Source organism: Heterocephalus glaber, unplaced genomic scaffold (assembly GCF_053883595.1).
Source record: "Heterocephalus glaber isolate CG9 unplaced genomic scaffold, H.glaber_assembly_v1.0 deba00001689, whole genome shotgun sequence".
NCBI classification, from domain to species: Eukaryota; Metazoa; Chordata; class Mammalia; order Rodentia; family Bathyergidae; genus Heterocephalus; species Heterocephalus glaber.
This window is the reverse complement of record NW_028258414.1, coordinates 8285708-8304509: the sequence shown is the minus strand read 5'-3', so window position 1 is coordinate 8304509 and position 18802 is coordinate 8285708. Positions and strand designations below refer to the sequence as shown.

At 42.7% G+C, this 18802-nt stretch overlaps 1 protein-coding gene across 1 annotated transcript in view; it reads right to left on the bottom strand.

Moving 5' to 3' along the window:
- Hacd3 (3-hydroxyacyl-CoA dehydratase 3) overlaps nucleotides 1–18802 on the bottom strand; it is a 35994-nt gene that overhangs the window by 13212 nt on the left and 3980 nt on the right. Inside the window, exons 2-6 of the mRNA XM_004855613.3 lie at nucleotides 7411–7453; nucleotides 5596–5669; nucleotides 4528–4692; nucleotides 3245–3296; nucleotides 482–592 (exon numbers count right to left, since the gene is read on the bottom strand). Coding sequence (XP_004855670.1) covers nucleotides 482–592; nucleotides 3245–3296; nucleotides 4528–4692; nucleotides 5596–5669; nucleotides 7411–7453 — 445 coding nt within the window. The remainder of the gene's footprint in view (nucleotides 1–481; nucleotides 593–3244; nucleotides 3297–4527; nucleotides 4693–5595; nucleotides 5670–7410; nucleotides 7454–18802) is intronic.

The following is an 18802-nucleotide window of genomic DNA, read 5'->3' as shown; positions in this document are numbered from 1 at the left end:
TACTTATCTGCAAGAGAAAAAAGACTAGAAGGAAATACATGGAAATATTAATAGTAATGGAACAAGGGCTTATTCACTTCTCCCCACACCTCCATCGCCACACTTTCTTAAATAAGCACGTCATTTCTATAATTAGAAAAAGGTTTTTTTAAGGTGTCTTTCTGATTTTTCTGTAATTATCACTTATTTTATAATTATAAAAAAATTAATAATACCACAATGTGTATGTTTTTTAAAAAGGTTTTCCTATAGCTCTGATTCTTTCCTTAGAACATACTTGCAGAAGTGAAATCTCTAGGCCTATTTCCTCACTTGGTATCCAGTCAGCCTGCTGCAGAAGGCCACAGGAAGTAAGAGCTATGACAGTACCCTGGCAAGGCAGGATGTGCTCCACAAATGAGGGTGCTATTGTCTTCAAAGGCAGAGAGTGCTATTTGGGGAGAGTAGAAAGGGAAAACTAGCCCCAAAGTTCTGTACTTGCCTTTTCCCAAGATAAAGAACCGCACTGTCAGGTTAACAAAGATCCAGGAGAATCCCAAGAACTGCACAAGATTGTACATGAACAGGTATCCTTTCTTCAAGCTTGTAAGTGCTGAAAAGCAAACAAGGCAGTAAGCTGTCAACCCAGCAGTCACACAGGAGAGGTGTGCGTGGGGCAGATCTGCATGACTTCAGCCCCTTGTCCTACCTGGTGCCCCTAAGACCCCACCCAGGTATCTGATCCAGGTCTTCCCAGCCTGGGCTCCCAACTCCCATAAAGAAACATGAGGGCTGGGGCCGGGGATTTAGCGCAATGGTTCCGCCACCTGCCTCGCAAGCGAAAGGTCCTGAGTTCGATCCCTGGTACCAAAAAAAAAAAAAGAAAGAAAGAAAGAAAAAAAAAAAAAGAAACATGAGGGAAATCTATGAGGAATGCTGTTTTCTGTGGTATGTTTTCAGCAGTCTTTCCTTCCACAGCCTGAGGGATAAGTATACAGACTCAACAAGCCAAGAAAAAATATCACTGGCAATAGAATGACTGAGTGTCTTCAATGGCATTACAATAAAGTTCTCAGCTCCCACTCTACAGTTACTTAGGTTCTGTAATTTTTTTTAAGATTCACGGTAAACTATCTCAAAGCGATAGAAACTGTAAGCGAATAAAAATAGCCTTGATATTTGGTCGTAGAGTATATTCAATTACTGGACCACTAAAGACACCTGCAATGTGTCAGGTACTGGGAGGGGCACTAAGAGGACACAAAGACAGTTAAAACATGATGCCACCCTCCAAGAGCTCACCCCCTAAAAACCACAATAGGAGCTGATGAGCAATATGTGAAATTTTCAAGGTGAAGAAACATAGGCTGGGGAGGTCGGCAGCAGGCAGGTCTGTGTGGATACGATGGTACTGGATGTGGGCCTTGAAGGCAGGCAGGATGAAGACAGAACCACAGGAGGGCAACGCCAGGCACTAGGCAGGAAACTAAGGGTGCAGATTTGGTCTGCAGCGGAAGGCTCACAAAAGGTCAGCCAATTATAGAGTTAAGGAAGGAGTAAGGAGCTTACAGTTCTGGCTGAGCCAAAGGAGGATAAAGGAAAGGACAGATCATGACAGAAGAGCCCAGGTGTTCAGGTTGTGGTGTGACAAATTTGTTCTGGCCACAGACATTCTGCATGGACACTTGGCCAGTGCTAAAACCCTAGTGTAGTACACTCAAGCAAAGACAGCTTTGTCCTAAAAATGTGAGGCTTTCAGCAACATTTAACTAAAATTTCTTCTTCAAAGTTACAAATACGTGTTCCCACCATGAAGAACTTCTTCCATCAAGAAACTTTAAGAGGGCTGGGGATTTAGCTCAGCTCAGTGGTTCTGCCACCTGCCTCGCAAGCACAAGGTCCCAAGTTCAATCCCCGGTACCAAAACAAAAAAGAAACTGAATTTAAGTAAAATAGCTAAAGCTATTTCTAATGTCCTAAAAATCTATATATAAGAATTTTTACATGTTTCTAAAGTTTAGGTGGCCATTTTATGTTGTTATTCTTTGTCTCTACTAATCATCTCCCTTCTGCTTTTCAAAAGGATATTTCTCTATGGAAAAAAAATTTTTTTTTTTGGTACCAGGGATCGAACTCGGGTCCTTGAACCTACAAAGCAGGCTGTGGAACCACTGAGCTAAATCCCTGACCCCCAAAAAAATTTTTTTTAAACTCTTTTAAAACAGACTTACTTAGAGCCTGAATGCACACAGCACAAAAAAAGAGCTGCTCTGATTGCAACAGACCCGTCGGTGTGACCTACCCTCCAAAGCACCTCTAGGAAGCTCCAGGGTACCAAAGTGCATAGTTTGGAAACTACTGCTCTAAAACTTTCTCCTTCCTGTGGCAGGCGTGGTGGCACACACCTGTAATCCCAGCACTTGGGAGGCTGAGGTGGGAGGATCGCTGTGCATCCCAGCCCAACCTGGGCTACATACATAGTGAGTTTAAGGCCAGCCTGAACTACAGAGAGACCCTGGCTCAAAAAAAGAAAAGAAAAAATCATTCTCCTTTCTTACTTATGGCATCCCAAATATGTGCTAACAGAACTTGAAAAAAAAAAGCTCAACTGAGGACATAAGAAGAGCCCTTATTTCATTCTGCTTTTCAAAGTTAGTGTTTCATAGACCTGCGTGATCTTCTCACTGGCATGCAAGCAGTTCTGAGAAAAGGCGCTACAACAGCCTCATCTGGCTCTGCACCAAGGCCTGCTGCAACACTTTACATACAGCAGAAACTGAATGGACAGCGCCTGGATTTAATCTGCTAGGGCCACCCAAAAGATAAAACACTTACTGAGCTTTTGCTTAGAAGTGGCTGAACAGATAGAAACACAATTGGATTTTTAAAAGGGTAATAAATAGCAGGACTCTACAGAATACTCTCCATCTCTGAGTCTGACAACCACACCTATCTACTGCACAGCCTTTCAGGTCTCAGGTGTGCAGGCTGAAGGAGGCCAGACCACAAGACTGAGGTGCTTCTGGATACCTGCCACCCAACCTGGGTATACCCAGATGATGCCAGGTCCCAAACAGAAAGGAAATACTAAAGAGATATGGCTTTTGATATGGCTATGTGTACCTTAAGGAATGGACATAGAAAACTTCTCGTGAACTCACCCACCTAGCTCACTAGTGAAATCATTCACTCTCCTGCCACACATTCATCGACATCCCACCCCCATCAAATACCTGGTAATCCCTCAGCAGCAATGGCAACTTACTTTCAGGGGAGCCTTGGCTTTCTAGTCTTAGTTTATTCAGGCGTTCTTCTTCCTAGAATTTACATAAATTTTCCAAGAACACAAGTTAGAACCCTCACGCCTGCAAAAGCCCATATGCTGGATCAGTAATCTGACTCCCTTGAAGCCATTTCCTCCACCTGTGTCCAGCGCTCCACTGGAGAAAACATCCCAGATCATGGTACTAAAGAGCCTCACTCTTCCTGCTGGATGCTCATCCCAAATTCACAGGGTAAAACCACTCAGCTGGCTTCCAAATTGCTAAGCAGGCAATCTTGTGATCTTAGAGCTGGCAAATCCACAAGATTTGTCACAGCTACAGAAACGAGAGAGAAGTTGAAGGCAGGAAGCAGACTGCTATTTTATTTTTTAAGACGTCTAGATTTTTTTGTATGTTTCCAGAAGCTAAGATTACATCTCCAACATAAGTATGAACTCATATTCAGCTTAATATAGATAGATGGGCACATATAGAAATACTTATAAGTATACATAACACTCTTCAATTAAAAAAAAAAAAAGAGCTCCTTGGAGAAATGGCTATCCTAGGGCCAGGGCAAGGGACACATGAGATACGCCCAGTAGCTCGAGAAAGGAAGAACTTTCAAAAAGAAAAGAGAAAGTCCTACAATAATGGCGCTTTTCCCAAAAAGACCAAGAGCCAAGTGAAGGGCTCCCAATGGGCAAAGCTGGAACAATTTGACCAAGAAAGATTATTTACATCATGAATATTTATTTTGTACTCTGAATTATAAACAAGTGGACAAATACATGGGAGTAGACAAATCTCCCGTGTAGGAAAATTCCAAATAAATTAGGTAGCTACTTCATAGTGACGGACAGAACCCTAACTCCCTACTCCGGCAGGGTGAGCTATGCAGAGTGACTTCTGTCCAAGAGTACAATAAGAAAAAGAGTGTGGGATGGGGAGAGAAGCTTAACAGACATTACCACAGCCAGCTAATCCAAGCTTAGTAGCAATAGTGCTGTTATATAAATTGACAGGATGTGGTAAGAATGGCACTTCACCTCTGTGGTCTTCACCCAAAACCCATCACCTTAAGTCTAATCATTAGAATAGAATCAGGCAAATCACAACTGAGAAAACACATATTAGTGCTCTCTAAAATTACGTTAGGTCTTTAAATGAATTTATAGCTTTGTCCCTATTCTCTCCCAATGTTAGAGGAACCTCAAGTGGCCCAAGTAACTTGGGGTCCTCAAGATTTCTTTCTCCATGGCTACATCCTAGGGTCCTTACTAACCTTGGCTCTGAGCTCCATTTCTGCATCAGATTCATCCAGCCAGCGATCAAAGTCAGGGGCCAAAAACAGCGGGCGCTTCTCCTGCTTGGTAAGTCGTTCCCACCAGTGACTCACCTTCTTCTGTATAGTAATGTTCACCTGCCTCTGGGTCAGTCTGTAAACCGGCTAGGAGAAAAAGTCAGACTGTGAGAAGGCCTCCCCATCCGCTTTCCCTAAAAGTGTCCCATGCAGGGCTCCACGGGGAAGCTGCACAGCATGCTCACTACCTGCCTTCTCAGGCCCTCCAAGTGTGATGCAAACATAGTATCTAGACCAAGGGCTGGCCCAAGAAGAACTGGCAAAAACAGCAGGGTCTTTCTCTGGTCTTCTTCCAGCTCTTTGTCTCTCTCCAGGGCCCCTCCCTTTGTCTCCCAGGCAAGCCTCGTGACAGGTTCTCTCCCCCTTATTCCAGTGCTGACTGTTAATGCTCTCAAAACAAGGAGCCCTGCACAGGGATGTCAATAAACTCAAGGCCCCGGAGCTAAGAAACTGAGGTGCACCATCTGTGGCCTTCTTTCCTCAGGTTCTAAGAGAAGGGAAACTTCAATTGTATTTCCATCACGCTTTCAAAAGGCCAGCTGCCTTAGCCCTGTCTGCTTTCTAGACTTCTCACTGCCCCTGCAGCAAAACCATATGAATGCAACCCTGGTGTGCTCTTCAAGCACCCTAGGAACTCTGCTCTCAGCGGGTGCCACACTCCTCTGTCATCACTAAGATCAGAGAACAGAGCTGCAAGGGACCCTAGGGATCACTTCAATCCTTCATTTAATGCAGAAGAAAAACGGAACTCGAAGCGATTCACTCAGGTTCACAAGGCTAAGAGGCAAAGCCTAGATTCAGCTCAGGTTCTCTGACATTCTCATTCCTCTGCACCTTGCAGCGAAAACCTGGGCACCACTGCAAATCAAAAAGCATATTATTCCCGTTTGCTTTCATTCTTCTCCCCCACGACCTCAGCTCCTCATTTCACTAACTACTAGTATTTGTTTCCTAAAATGGAAATGGTAAGTGAGAAAGGAGAGAACATACCTCTGGCTTCACAAGGTCTAAGAACTCCAAGTGAAATTCATAGACATTGTCTCCTTTGGCACCATGTCCCTGAGCTATAAAGAAAGAAAGGTTGGTTACCATGAACTTGAGTTGAGCAAGGCCACCCAAAAGTCAGCTTGGTACAATTCTTTCAAAGGTATGCAAATATTAATGGTTCCTGTCAAAATGTGTGGGAGCTTGTGAGCACAGAGCTAGATAACCCAAATCCTGGACCGAAAATTTATCTCCGTATATCCTCTGACGCTAAGGTTCAGACTGTTTGTTTAATCTTCCAGTGCTGCCTGGATGATATCCAGTACAATTAATAGGCCAGAAAAAGAATATAAAAGGCAAAGCCAAAGGTACCACATAGATATAAATTTAGCTTTCACATTTAGTGCTTCTAAATCCAGATTAGAGAAAACGCAGGTGGGTGCACCATCTTGACTACGGTGAGGGAATACACAGGAATACACAGGAGCATACACAGGAATGCTGGGCCGTCTCAAAGACAGCTCTCAATCTAACACCTCCCAACCAGGGGGACAGAATGAAAGCAGAAGTTGACTTCTCTGGCACATCCCAAAGGAACAAGGAAAGAGAAATACAATCTCAGCTCTGGGGACAGGTAGTACTGTGAGGAGGGTCCCTGGCCTGGCCGCCTCCCCACCCCTCTGCCTTACAAGGCTCCCTTTCCCAAATCAACCAGGTGCATCCAAGGTGCTCTGCTTCAACTACCATCTGGTTTCACCCTGGGATTCTCTTCCCTCATCTGATCCTATGTAGTAAAACCTGCCTAATATGTGCTATGAATGGCTATTATTCCCTAAGATCATAAACTCCTTGGGGTAGGACAGTCTATAAGCTCTAAGTAGCAAAATGTACCTCGATCACTTAAACTTCCTTTCAAATGCACATACAGTGGTTCGATGTATATACAATTCCTTTGCAACCAGAATCGTGCAAATAATTAAGTTTGTGAACCAAGGTACCAATGTATCTCTCAAAAAGCCTGAGCTGCTACTACCTACTACCACTACTCACATCTTGAAAAGTAGACACAAATGCCAGACTGCACTTCTTTGGCAATTAAGGAAGGAAAGACAGCAGCATCCCACATAAAGAAGCAACCTCACTCTCCAATGAGCCCAGGAACAGGTGCAGAAAGGACAGGGAGAACGCACTCCACTGGTGGTGGCGATGGAAAGACTCGGGCAACAACACTGTTGCTCAAACTGGTCTGCAAATGGGTTATCGGGAGACCCAGTCCTACCAAGACAATTTCTGCTTCTTGTTGTCATAATCTTTTTCAAAAGCAGCATATCCTGGACTCTAGTCCTGCCGCGAAAGCTCAGTGGCTGTGTGTATATCTGTGGTCACAGCTGCAGCAGAGACAGGTATCATTCGAAGGGATCATATCTAATTCTTCATGTTTCTCAGTCTGGGTCAGTGAACCCCTGAAAGCCACATATTCTCAGGTGACCATTGGGCAGAGACAGATTATAATCCAACACTTTCATTTTCCAGGGCCAGAAAAGTTATGAACTTGTCTAAGGCAGTGGCAGAATTCAAGCTGAAAGATCCCCAGATTTCTAGCCCAGGATTCCACCTCCCAGCACCTAGAGTCTTTCCAAGGGGAAAGCAGGGATTTAAACAAATTCTTTTTCTTTTCCAATCATATTTTCAAAACAATTAAGTTTGTACCAAGAGTCTCAAAGGGGTGAACATCAATAAAAAATGAGTTAAATAAGAATAAAGGGAAACCACCACCACGCCTTCACTGTAGAGAGCTGGAGCACGTGCCTAGTGACCGACCTTTGAAATGCAGCACATTTTCAGTGATGCTGATGGCAGGGTTCTGTGAAGAGATGAGGACAGAAGAAGCCATTAATGGGAGAAGATGGAATTAAATTGGGAGCTTCTTCTCCCCGTCTTCCCCATGGGGACTCACCCTCCACCCTGTGCCTCCCTCAGAGAATCCATTCAGTGGTTACGCACATTTCTGCAGAAGGTCTTTCCATGTCTGTCTGCACCTATCTGCAACTACAGGCCCTGGGAACTGAATCACTCCATTCTGAAAATGGCAAATCATGCCAGGGCTGGTGAGGAACTATGGGAAATAAACACAGCTCATTCCGTGAGCTGCACTACAGAACAATCTAGTGGAACAGGTGAGTCACTTCCTGTGAGAAGATTTTATCAAACAGTGACTGAGGAACATACACTCAAGACCAAGACTGATGGCACTAAGTGCTGCGTGAGTTAAGAAGAGAGCTCAATGGAAATGGAACAGCTGGGAAAGCTAAACCAAAGGTGAGACCTGTACTGCAACATGAAGGCCACACGAATTCCAGCAGGCTGAAGCTCACGGCCAGTCCAACCGAAACACACACTGCGCCTGTGGTTCTCAGCCTCACACACCAGACTCTCTTAAAGCCCAACCAAACCAAAGCTAGAAGAGATCAAAATTCTCCAAAGGGTTCATTTATTCTCAGAAGTTACTAGAGATCTTCAGCTGCATAATCTAAAGTGAAATTATTCAACTTTTTTCCCACCTCCTACCTCCACTTCAAGACGTGGGAGTCAGTGTCTTCTGGGTGTCAGAAGTGGCTCATTTCTTTTTCTCCTGGAGGCCCGGTGCTCTGCGCTCCACTACTCATCAAAGAAACCGCCAGGGTAAGAGAACCCTGGAGGGGAGCATATCCTGACGCTGAGTGCAAGGCCAAGTCGGGAGAGGGGGGACAGGGAATGAGGGCTCAGTGGGGAGCAGTGAGCCAAACTTCCATGAAGAGCCTCCAGCTACGAAGCTCCCTGTAGGCCCCGATCTAGGTGATCTTCCCTGAGGCAGGAAGAGGAGCTACGGCAGTGCACCTGATAGGGCTCCACTGCAGGCAGATAGTTCCTGAGTAAGAGAAACTGACCGGGAAGGCTACAGTTCTGAGATCCCTTACACGTAGTTTCCTACCTCGGTTACTTCCTGTGTTCCTCACACCCTAATTCACTTGGAAGAAAAGCAAGAGGTTCACTAAGTACTTTTTTCTCTTTTTTTTGGTTTTTGGTTTTTTTGAGGTAGTGTCCCACTATATAGCCCAGGCTGGCCTCAAACTCATGGACATCCTCCTGCCTCAGCCTCCTGAGTGTTGGGATTACAGGCATGCACCACTATGCCTGGCCCAGTAACCATTTCTGTGAGCCAGTAATTTCAGATGGGAACTCAGCAATAATGGGACAGCTCCTCCCCAGCAGTGTGCTGGCCATGTCAAGTTCTGCTTCCCCAGATGTGGTGGTAGTGGAGGGATATATCTTTCAGTTAAAAAAAGTTTATGTCAGCTAGGTATGGTGGTGCACACCTGTAAGCCCAGCACTAGGGGAGGCTGAGGCAGGAAGATCACAAGTTCAAGTCCTACCTGGCAACTTAGCAAGACCCTGTCTCAAAATAAAAACTGAAAAGTGGGCATGTAGCTCAGTGCAAAGGCCCTGAGTTCAATCCCCAGTACAAAAAAATAGAGATGGCATATCCCACGCTGAGGATTTAGCTCAGTGGTTCCGCCGCCTGCCCTGTAAGTGCAAGGGCCTGAGTTGGATCCCCAGTACCCAAAAAAAAAGTTATTGCTAGGGATTTAGCTCAGTGGTTCCACTGCCTGTCTCACAAGTGCAAGGACCCGAGTTTGATCCCCAGTACCAAAAAAAAAAAAAAAAAAAGTTATTGAGACAGCATATCCCAGAAATAAGTTCAAAACTACTAAGAGACCCTAAATTAAAAAAAAAAATTTAAATGTTTTAATATCTAAATTTTTGAAATTTTTATGTTTGCCTCACAAAATGAATTAGTGTTCCCTCTCCCTCTTCTCAGGAAATGTAAATCCCATGTGCTAGCCAGCCTTCAAAACAGGCCCCAGTGATCTGCATCCCCAGAACTGTACCTTCCTCGAGTCCCCGCCCAGTGAGATCAAGGCTGGTCTGGGTAACCAAGAGAATACTGAGCAAGTGATACAGTCTGGATCTTCAATGGCCCAAAGGCCCACGTGCTAAAGCTTGGTCCCTGGCCCAGGGTACACTTTGAGAGGTGCAGCCTGGAGGACTCAGGTCACTGAGGAGTGCCCATGAAGGGATGCTGGTACTCAGTACCTGCCTCTCTCTCTCTTTCTGCACCCAGTCTTGAGGTGAATGGACATCTTCCACTGAGCACTCCCACCTGACACATCGCCTCGAGACAGCCCCAAAAGTAACAGGACCAAATGACCATGGACTGAAAACTCCTGAAACAATGAGCCAAAAAACAAACCTTTTCTCTTTATGAGCTCATTACTCCAGGTGTTGTTACAGTAATGAAAAGCTGACTAACACAGGAAGCTTTTGAGGTTAGATGAGTGATGGCAAACCTTTTAGAGCTTTCAATGACAACAAATAGCCAACTGCAGCACATGTGCCATGGGTTCGCCACCACTGACTTAGATGACAGAGGGCACTGCAGCTCGCACACAGCCTCTCACATGTTCGCTCTGGGGGAAGACAAACCCAACATCATGAAAACACCCAAGGAACTCAGTGCAGAGCCTGACGTGAAGAATTCTGATGTGGGCCCCAAACTGCCAACAAACCCTCAGCCAAAGCTAACATCTGCCTACACCCTCAGGAGAGAGCCCAAGCAGAAACACCCACAAAGCTCTTGCTGAAGTCCTGATCCAATAATAATATTGTTTTAAAGCAATCCATGTGGGGTGACTTGTTATGGAGCAATATTTGCTTCTTTGAGGTTTGACAGGGCTCCTCAGGGAAGTAAACTGAAACTCAAATTGTCCTTATGGAAAGATTTCATACTACAGATTAAATGTGACCAGGATATCAGGTTTTCTATCTCAAATTAAAAATTACTTTTCTAGGGCCGGGGATTTAGCTCAGTGGTTTCGCCGCCTGCTGCGCAAGCGCAAGGATCCAAGTTCAATCCCCGGTACCAAAAAAAAAAAAATTTACTTTTCTAAGAATTTATCATCTCATCTGGATGAAATGAAATCTATCCATTTACAAACTTATTTAATATTAATATTCTTTTACCTTTTTAAAGATGGATCTCACTGTTGCTCAGCCCTGAACTCCTTGGCTCAAGCAATTCTCCTGCCTCAGCCTCTCAAATATTGAGTCTACAGTCTCATGCCACTGTGCCCAGCTAGTTTCTTAACTTTATAATGTCTATAACTCCTATGGTTATGTCTTCTGTTTCATTAGAGGTATGTTTTGTGTCTTAATTTTATCAAACGATTTATCAGGTTGTCTTTCAAAAACTTTAGTTTTATTATTTGTAACTATATTTTCTATTTCTATTCTTCATTATTTCCTCCCTCAAGTTCTTGGGAGAATTTGCTTTTTTCTCCCTGAATTTCATGAAATAGATTCAGAGATCATTAATCTTTAGACTTTATTTTTTTATAGTATAAGCATTTAAGAGTAGAAATTTCCTCCAAATCCTACTCTGCCTCTCAACCTCTGAATGTAGTATTTTCATTTTCATTCAGTCTATAATACTCTCTAATTTCCATTATTATTTTTTCTTTGAAACATGGGTTGAGAAGTGTTTCTTAATTTCCAAACGCATGGGATTTTCTAGCTATCGTTATGTTAATAGAGTGGTACCTCAGTTCATGAACGCTTTTGTTTGTAAACAATTTGGTTCCCAAACAGAACCATTTGGCAAATTTTTTTTTTGGTACTGGGGATCGAACTCGGGACCTTGTGCTTGCGAGGCAGGCACCGAAACCACTGAGCTAAATCCCCGGCCCCAAAATTTTGTTTTTGTTTGCATATTTCACATCAGATGACAACTGCAGCGATCTTTCCCACACAAACACAAACATGGTCATCTTTTCCAAAACCATAAAACAGATTAAGTTTGTGAACCCAGGTACCATTGTAACTACCTCAATTGCATTGGGACCAGAAAACATTTTCTGTGACTTAAGTCAACTTTAGTAAATGTTCTGAGTAAACTTAGAAAGAATGTGTGAGTGGGTGGGTGTAGTACTCTATATATGTACATTAGGTTAGATGTTAATTAGTTTACATAATCCATAGCCTTACTGGATTTTTATCTTCTTATTCTATTTATTTCTGAGAAATCATACTATTTTACATTTGTCCACTTCTCCTAGTACTTTTATTAACTTACATATTATCAAGGGTTTGTGAGTAGGTGTATATAATTTTAATAGTTATATCTGCCTGCTGAGCATGACATACACACCTGTAATCCTAGCACTTGGGAAGCTGAAGCAAGAGGATCACCACGAGTTTAAGGCCAGTCTGGGCTACCTAGTGAGTTCAAAACCAGTCTGAACATCCTGGTACATTGAAACCTTTATCATTAGGAACTGAGCTTTTAGTTTCTGAAAATACACTTTGCGTAAAAGTCTACTTTATGTGATACAACCACATCTATACCAGAGAAGGGCTGCATTTGCTTCTACCAAGCACCAAGAGGCCCTACCAGTTGAGACCACTTAAAAAAAAAATCATAGTTTGAGGGGTTTGGATTTCCTACATTGTGTGGACTAGAGCTGCACAACCTTTTACAAACCAACTGATCATTTTAACTTCTTAAGGGCTTTTTCTTCTATTTTATCAGCAACTGAGGCTAGGAGATAGGGTGGGTTTATTTCTAGTTAACCAGAACTCTATAGTCTCTTGAAGTACAATTTATAGGGAAGATGATTTCCTATTACATATCTGAACTTCAGAAGGTCCTGGGCTTTGACCTTACTTCTAATCCCCTGCTCCTTACTGGGCTGCCAGAACCAAAGTTCAAGTTCACAGAGTCAAGCAAATGTTCTGAAAGCAAAAGGAGTTGCAGGGTTAGCTTGAGTTCCCACTTCCACTTCTACGTGTTGACTTTTCAGTGTTTTTATTCAACACTGTGTTGCTAACAGAAAGGCTGCTATTTTACTACAATGAGGATTATGCCTTTGTTTATAAAAAGAGAAGTGGGGGGTCGGGGATATAGCTCAGTGGCACCATGCCTGCCTCACAAGCTCAAGGTCCTGAGTTCAATCCCCAGTCCCTAAATAAAGAAAAAGAAAAAGAGAAGTGGGCGTGGAAAAGGGAGAAATATGGCTCTGAAGTCAGCCAGCGCTAGCTTCATATTCTAGTGACATCTTTTTTATTTCTATTACTGACTTTCAAATCTACAGCCATTATTTTAAAATAATAAAGGCACTTACGAGACTGTTCTGAGAATTAAATTATGATAACATACAATGAGTACTGAAACTGGTGAGCACTCATATATTCCTGGTACTTTTCTTTCTCTGGCTAAATGTCCTAGGCGCCCATGCCTGCTGGACATCATCCTTTCAAGTCCAGGTCAAATGTTAATTCCCCTTCCCTCCTCCTCACCTCCATCATCAGAATTAATAGCTTCCTTACTACTCATATTCACCTTTACTATAACACACATTACACTGTCATTATTGTTTACAGGTTTATCTGCTTCCACTAGAATTCCCACAGCAAGGACTGTCTGTCTCTTCATCTCTATATCTTTACTGTCTTAATAACTGCTTGGAGAACTGAGTTAAATTAATTAACTCCCATTTTCATAAGCTCTGACATAACTACAAAGAATTCAGTGAACTTTCTGCTACCTAACCTTTTAGACCTAGGATTTCTTTTCTCATCCAGATCATTAGTACTCATCCTTGCCTGTGTGTGGTTATTATATGTGCAGAGGAGTTAATACAGCAGGCCTGTTGCTAGGTGTGGTAGCACACACATGTAATCCCAGCACTCTAGGAGGCTGATGCAGGAGGTTGGCAAGTTCAAGCCCAGCCTGGGCAACTTAGTGGCTTAGCGAGACCCAATCTAAACATAAAAAATTTTAAAAAGTGATGGAGAGGGCCGGGGATTTAGCTCAGTGGTTTCACCACCTGCTGCACGAGAGCAAGGACCCGAGTTCAATCCCTGATACAAAAAAAAAACAACAAAACAAAAAGTGATGGAGATGTTGCTCACTCAGAAGGTCTGGGTTCAGTCCCCAGTACAACCAAGCTATCAGCAGACCTGAGACTGCAATCTTCAAAAGGGCCTGGCTCCAAGTTCAGCCTTTGGCTGGCATGTGGAAATTTGGGTGTCCTCCATCCCCTAACCAATAAAGTGGTTCACCGTGTCTAGACTGTACAAGGTGATTTGTGGTAAATATCATCTTCCAAGTAGTCTGGAATTCTGGTACATACTAGGCAGAGATTACCTAAGTAATCAGCCCTCCAAAAATCATGGGTACTAAACTTCCAATGGCTTCCCAGAGCAGACACATTGCACATACATTATTGCTGTTTTGTTCTTATTTTTGCTACAGAACGAGTGTGGATTTGCCTTTTAAATCCACTCTATTAAAAATCTATTATCGTCCTTATTCTTTTGGATGTTCAATTGTCATGAATTTGGGAAATGAAAATCCCTTCAAACTAGCTCCTCTGTTGTCCCAACATGACCTTGGATCCTTTGAGAATGTCATGCTTTCTCTGGCACGAACATGGAATAATCAGCCATTTCTTCAAGAAGGCTGAGTTCCTTTTGTGGAGAATGGTAATTTAGAAGCCATTGTCCAGACATCTGGAGGTGTATCAGTGTTCATCTTTTAGTGGTCTGGCCAGGAATTTTTAAAATCATGATGTCATACTGAAATTTCCAATTCAAATTTACTATTAAGGAGCTTCTTTTACCTTTTGCTATTTAATATTTACATTTCTTCCAATAAATACCGTGATTCCTAACAATATTAATACATTTACTTGTTTCATCCTTAAAAACCAGCTTCAAGAGCCGGGGATTTAGCTCAGTGGTTCCACTGCCTGCCTCGCAAGCGCAAGGTCCCAAGTTCGATCCCTGGTACCAAAAAAAAAAAATGGTTTCAAGCCAGGTGCATGGCACATGCCTGTAATCTCAGCACTCCGAAAAGCTGAGGCAATAGGATCACAAGTGCAAGCCCAAATTCGGCAATTTAGCAAGGCCCTGTCACAAAATTAAAAAAGACTGGGAATGTAGCTCAATGCAAAGGCCTTAGAGTTCAATCCCTAGTACTGAAGGAAAAAGCTTCATAATTGGAATATCAATATCTGTACTAACAAGAAACCTAACCCTAATTACACTTACTTGCAGGAGTTTTTTGTTTTGGTTTGGGTTTTTTTTTTGTCTTTAGAATACATTCTAAAGAAACTATGTTCAAATGTTATTTATTTGTATTACTGCGGTCAATTATAGTTACACTCTTGATTCTGTTTAATTTCAAGATTTTAATTTTACCTCTGAATATGTAAAATATTCATATGTTCCCAGTGAAAGTTTGTAAAAAGCTATTCCCGGAAGTCCTACTCTCAAACCCATCCTCCTAGACCACATTCCTACTCCCCATCTACAGGTAACCATTTCATTAGTTTCAGGTTCATCCAACTTCTGAATCTGTGTGTGTTCTGCAAAAGATGAACAAATCCATTCAGCTATTCTTATAACCCTTTCTTTTTACCTAAAAGGTAACACACATCCTTCTGCACCCTGCTTTTGTCGCCTAGAGGATCCCTTAGCAGTGCACAGAGATCTTACTCGTTCTTTTAACAGGTGCACAGTGCTCAAGTGAGTGTATGTACCACTACGTACCCTGTCCTAATTCCCCTTCTTGGATCCAAATTCAACCTGTGTAAAAGGCACAGCTCAAGGTCCACATCCTTTAGAAAGCATGCCTTCCTTGGCCAGTGATCGCTCTCCTCTGGACTCCAAGAACATGGCCTATCCCACTGACTTCTCTGCTCCTCCCCCTTCCTTGACCAAGGAAAATGTCCGTAAATGTCATCTATGTTTCTCTGGTGCTAGGGATCAAACCCACACAATCTTGCACATGCTAGCCGCAGTTCTACCCACTGAGCCACACCCGAGCCTCCTAAATTTACTTTTAACCCCACTCTGATGAGTGTCCATGCCCTCCATCCCACTGCCGCTGTTATCTTATCTGCATGCTGCTAAACCTGAAGGACGCGTATCTATCCTCATCTCATGCAACAGACACAGCCCAGCACACCCCACCAAAATGCCCTCCTCTCCTGGCTTCTAGAACACCACAGAACACTCTCCTGGAGTGTGCCTCAAGGACTGCTCCTTCTCGGTCTCTTCTGCTGGTTCTTTCTCCTCCCTTAACTTCTCACCGTCCAAATGCCTCAGCATTCAATCCTGGGCTGCTTCTTTTCTGTCAGTTTATTAATATGGGATCACTATTCTGTCATGACTGGCATCCTAAGGGTCATATCAAGCCCACAATACTTTATAGAGCCTGGAGAGAAAATTTTGGTTTTATTAATTTTTAATTTGAATTTACCACCAAATAGTTTCCACCTAAAGATTTTGCAGTAGCTGTTCTTTCCCTAAAATATTCATATCCCACCAGTCTGCACACTCTGGTTTCTGCTCAAATACTCCCTCCTCAGAGGTCTTCCCTGACCCCCCAGAGGCCGTTCTCACAATTCCCCCCTCCCTCAGGCTCTCCCAGAGCCATCCACCCAAAGTCCAGATCCCGTCATCAATTCCAAACCCCTGCCTGAGAGCCCACATGCCCGACCGGACCGGATGTGTTCTCCCAGGCTGAAACTCACACACAGTAAATCCAGCTTGCTTAACTACAAGATGCTGCTGGTAGTCTCTTGTAGGACAGCACTGACAGTTTGAATAAGACAAAAAGAACTCTTTCAATGAGTAAAAAATATTTGAATAAAGCATGTATCATAGTTTAAATGGCAGCAATTTTTTTTGTCTTCGTGACACATAAAATAATGGTGCATTTTACAATCAAGTGTAAGATACCATAAAATTCTATATTAAGGTTTGACTATTGCCCTAATTCTGTGTTTGTATAGCTGCCTAACTAGTCCTCGTTTCTATATGGAAACTGTTTTGTTTTTGTTTTTGTGTACTGGGGATCGAACTCAGGACCTTGCACTTGTGAGGCAGGCGCTGGAACCACTGAGCTAAATTCCTGGCCCTGGAAACTGTTTGAAACAAGAGTCTCACACTAAAATGTCCAAAAGGCGACTCTCGATTTTGGCTCCTACACCTATTCTCCATTCTTAACCATTCCAGTAAACTCCATCATCTACTGCACTCTGTGGTAAAGCCAAACTTGTAAGACTCATTATTGGTGATTTCCTTTCCCTCTTTCCCCTACACAAAATCGACAAATTATTATATATTATATATTATGTATTATGTATTATATATTTCTCTTCAATCTGTCCATGGCTATCTCCACGAGGCCAAGCCATTCTATCTCTTACCTACACTACTGCAACAACCTCCCAGAATGGTCTTCACGTTTCACTTCTGTCCCTCTATAATCCATATAGCAGTCAGAATAATTTCTGTTTTAAAACACAAATCCTAAGAAGTCACCCTTACAATGAAATCCTCTTACAATGAAATCCAAGCACGCTCCCATAGCAATAAGACTTTACATGACCTGTATCTTGTAAACCCCTCCAACCTCACGTCCTCTTACTGCTCACTCACTACACTCCAAAGATACTAATATCCCTTCTCTTCCTGGAACCCATCAAGCCCTGGCATGTCTTTAAATCTGTGCACTCATTAGGATGTTCTACCCCGGCTTGCTTGCTTTCCTTTTCTGTGGCCCAGGAGATGAAACCCAGTGCCTTGTGCATTCCAATGAGCTACGCTACATCCCCAGCCCTCGCCCAGCTTTCTACATAACTCATATTTTCCTTCCAACTGCACTTAGCTCGAACCTTACTTCCTCAATGAAGCCTTCTCTGGCTTCTCTATTTCACTACCACCTTTATTTGCTGCACAGCACTTATCTAGGTAATTGTGTGATTTACTAACTTATCTGCTGTCTGTCTCCCCTCTACCCGAAGGCAGAATCTTTACGTGTACTGCTCACCATCGAGAATACAGTACTCAGCCTTTCCTGAACCATTCATTGCAAGTGCTCAACAGTTATTATTTAGTTTACTCCTTTGTGAGTGTTTCTGTACTGTGGTAATAAACAGTTTAGATTTAATGACTTTTTATTATCAAATATTCCAAGCACCAGCCAGTCATCAAAAAACATAGTAAACATTACCACAGTGGACCTCTTCTGCATTAGCACTTCATTTTATTCACCTCAGTGTTTTAAGAGATGAAACAGATACAGGTGTAATTATACAATTACTCAGTCCCATTCCCCTCACACCCTCTACCTCGCCTCATCCTTGCAGACTGCCACTGTTCCAGAAGTAAGGTTACCATTCCCGCTGGACATCTCTATTCACTTACAACATGCTGGGTACTCTTCCCAAAACACGGCATTATTTTGCAGCCCACAGAAGTAGCTTCGTGGTGCTTATCCCTTCTTCGGTGTGCTTTTTACTTGAGATACAGTATTTCTAAGCTTTAACCGAATAGAGGCGGTCCTGTCTGTCTCAGTGTGCCAGTATAAATACGCCACAATTTACCCATTCCATTGATAAAAATGAAAGGCCATCAATTTTGTGTAATAAAGAACATCCTTGTGCGCATATAGGAGAGCTTCTCTAAGGAGCAAAACTTCCAAGTCATGGCATATGTACATCTTCAACTTGACTAGAAAGCCCCCCACTGTTCACCTACTAGTCAATTGTTCCAATACTCTCAGCAGCTAACAAAACAGTCTCATCACCAAACATCCTCACTAACAGTTGGTAATGTCAGACTTTTTCATTTTTCCTAATCTAAATAGGCTTATTTTAATTTACGTCTTCTGATTATAACTGAGATTAAGCATCTTTTCAGGTTTATTGGCCATTTTTGTTTCCTTTTACTCTGACCTGTTTATGTTTCTGTCCTTTTTCTACTAGATAATATACCTTTTTTATGATTATTCATCTATAAGTTTTTTAAATAGTTAAGATGATGCCAGATGTGAAGGTGCACACCTATAATCCCAGAACTCTGGGAGGCTGAAGAAGGAAGACTGCAAGTCCAGCCTGGGCAATTTAGCAACTTAACAAGACCATTTCTCAAAATAAATACAAAAAAGGGCTGGAGATGTAGCTCAGCACAAAGGCCCTGGGTTCAATCCTCAATACCACAAAAAAAGAAAAAAAAATCAAGATGCTTGTCGTTTGTTAGTGATATACACTGCAAATATGCTTTTCAAGTTTGCCTGGTTTGTCAATCTTTTACTTTAGGGTTTGTG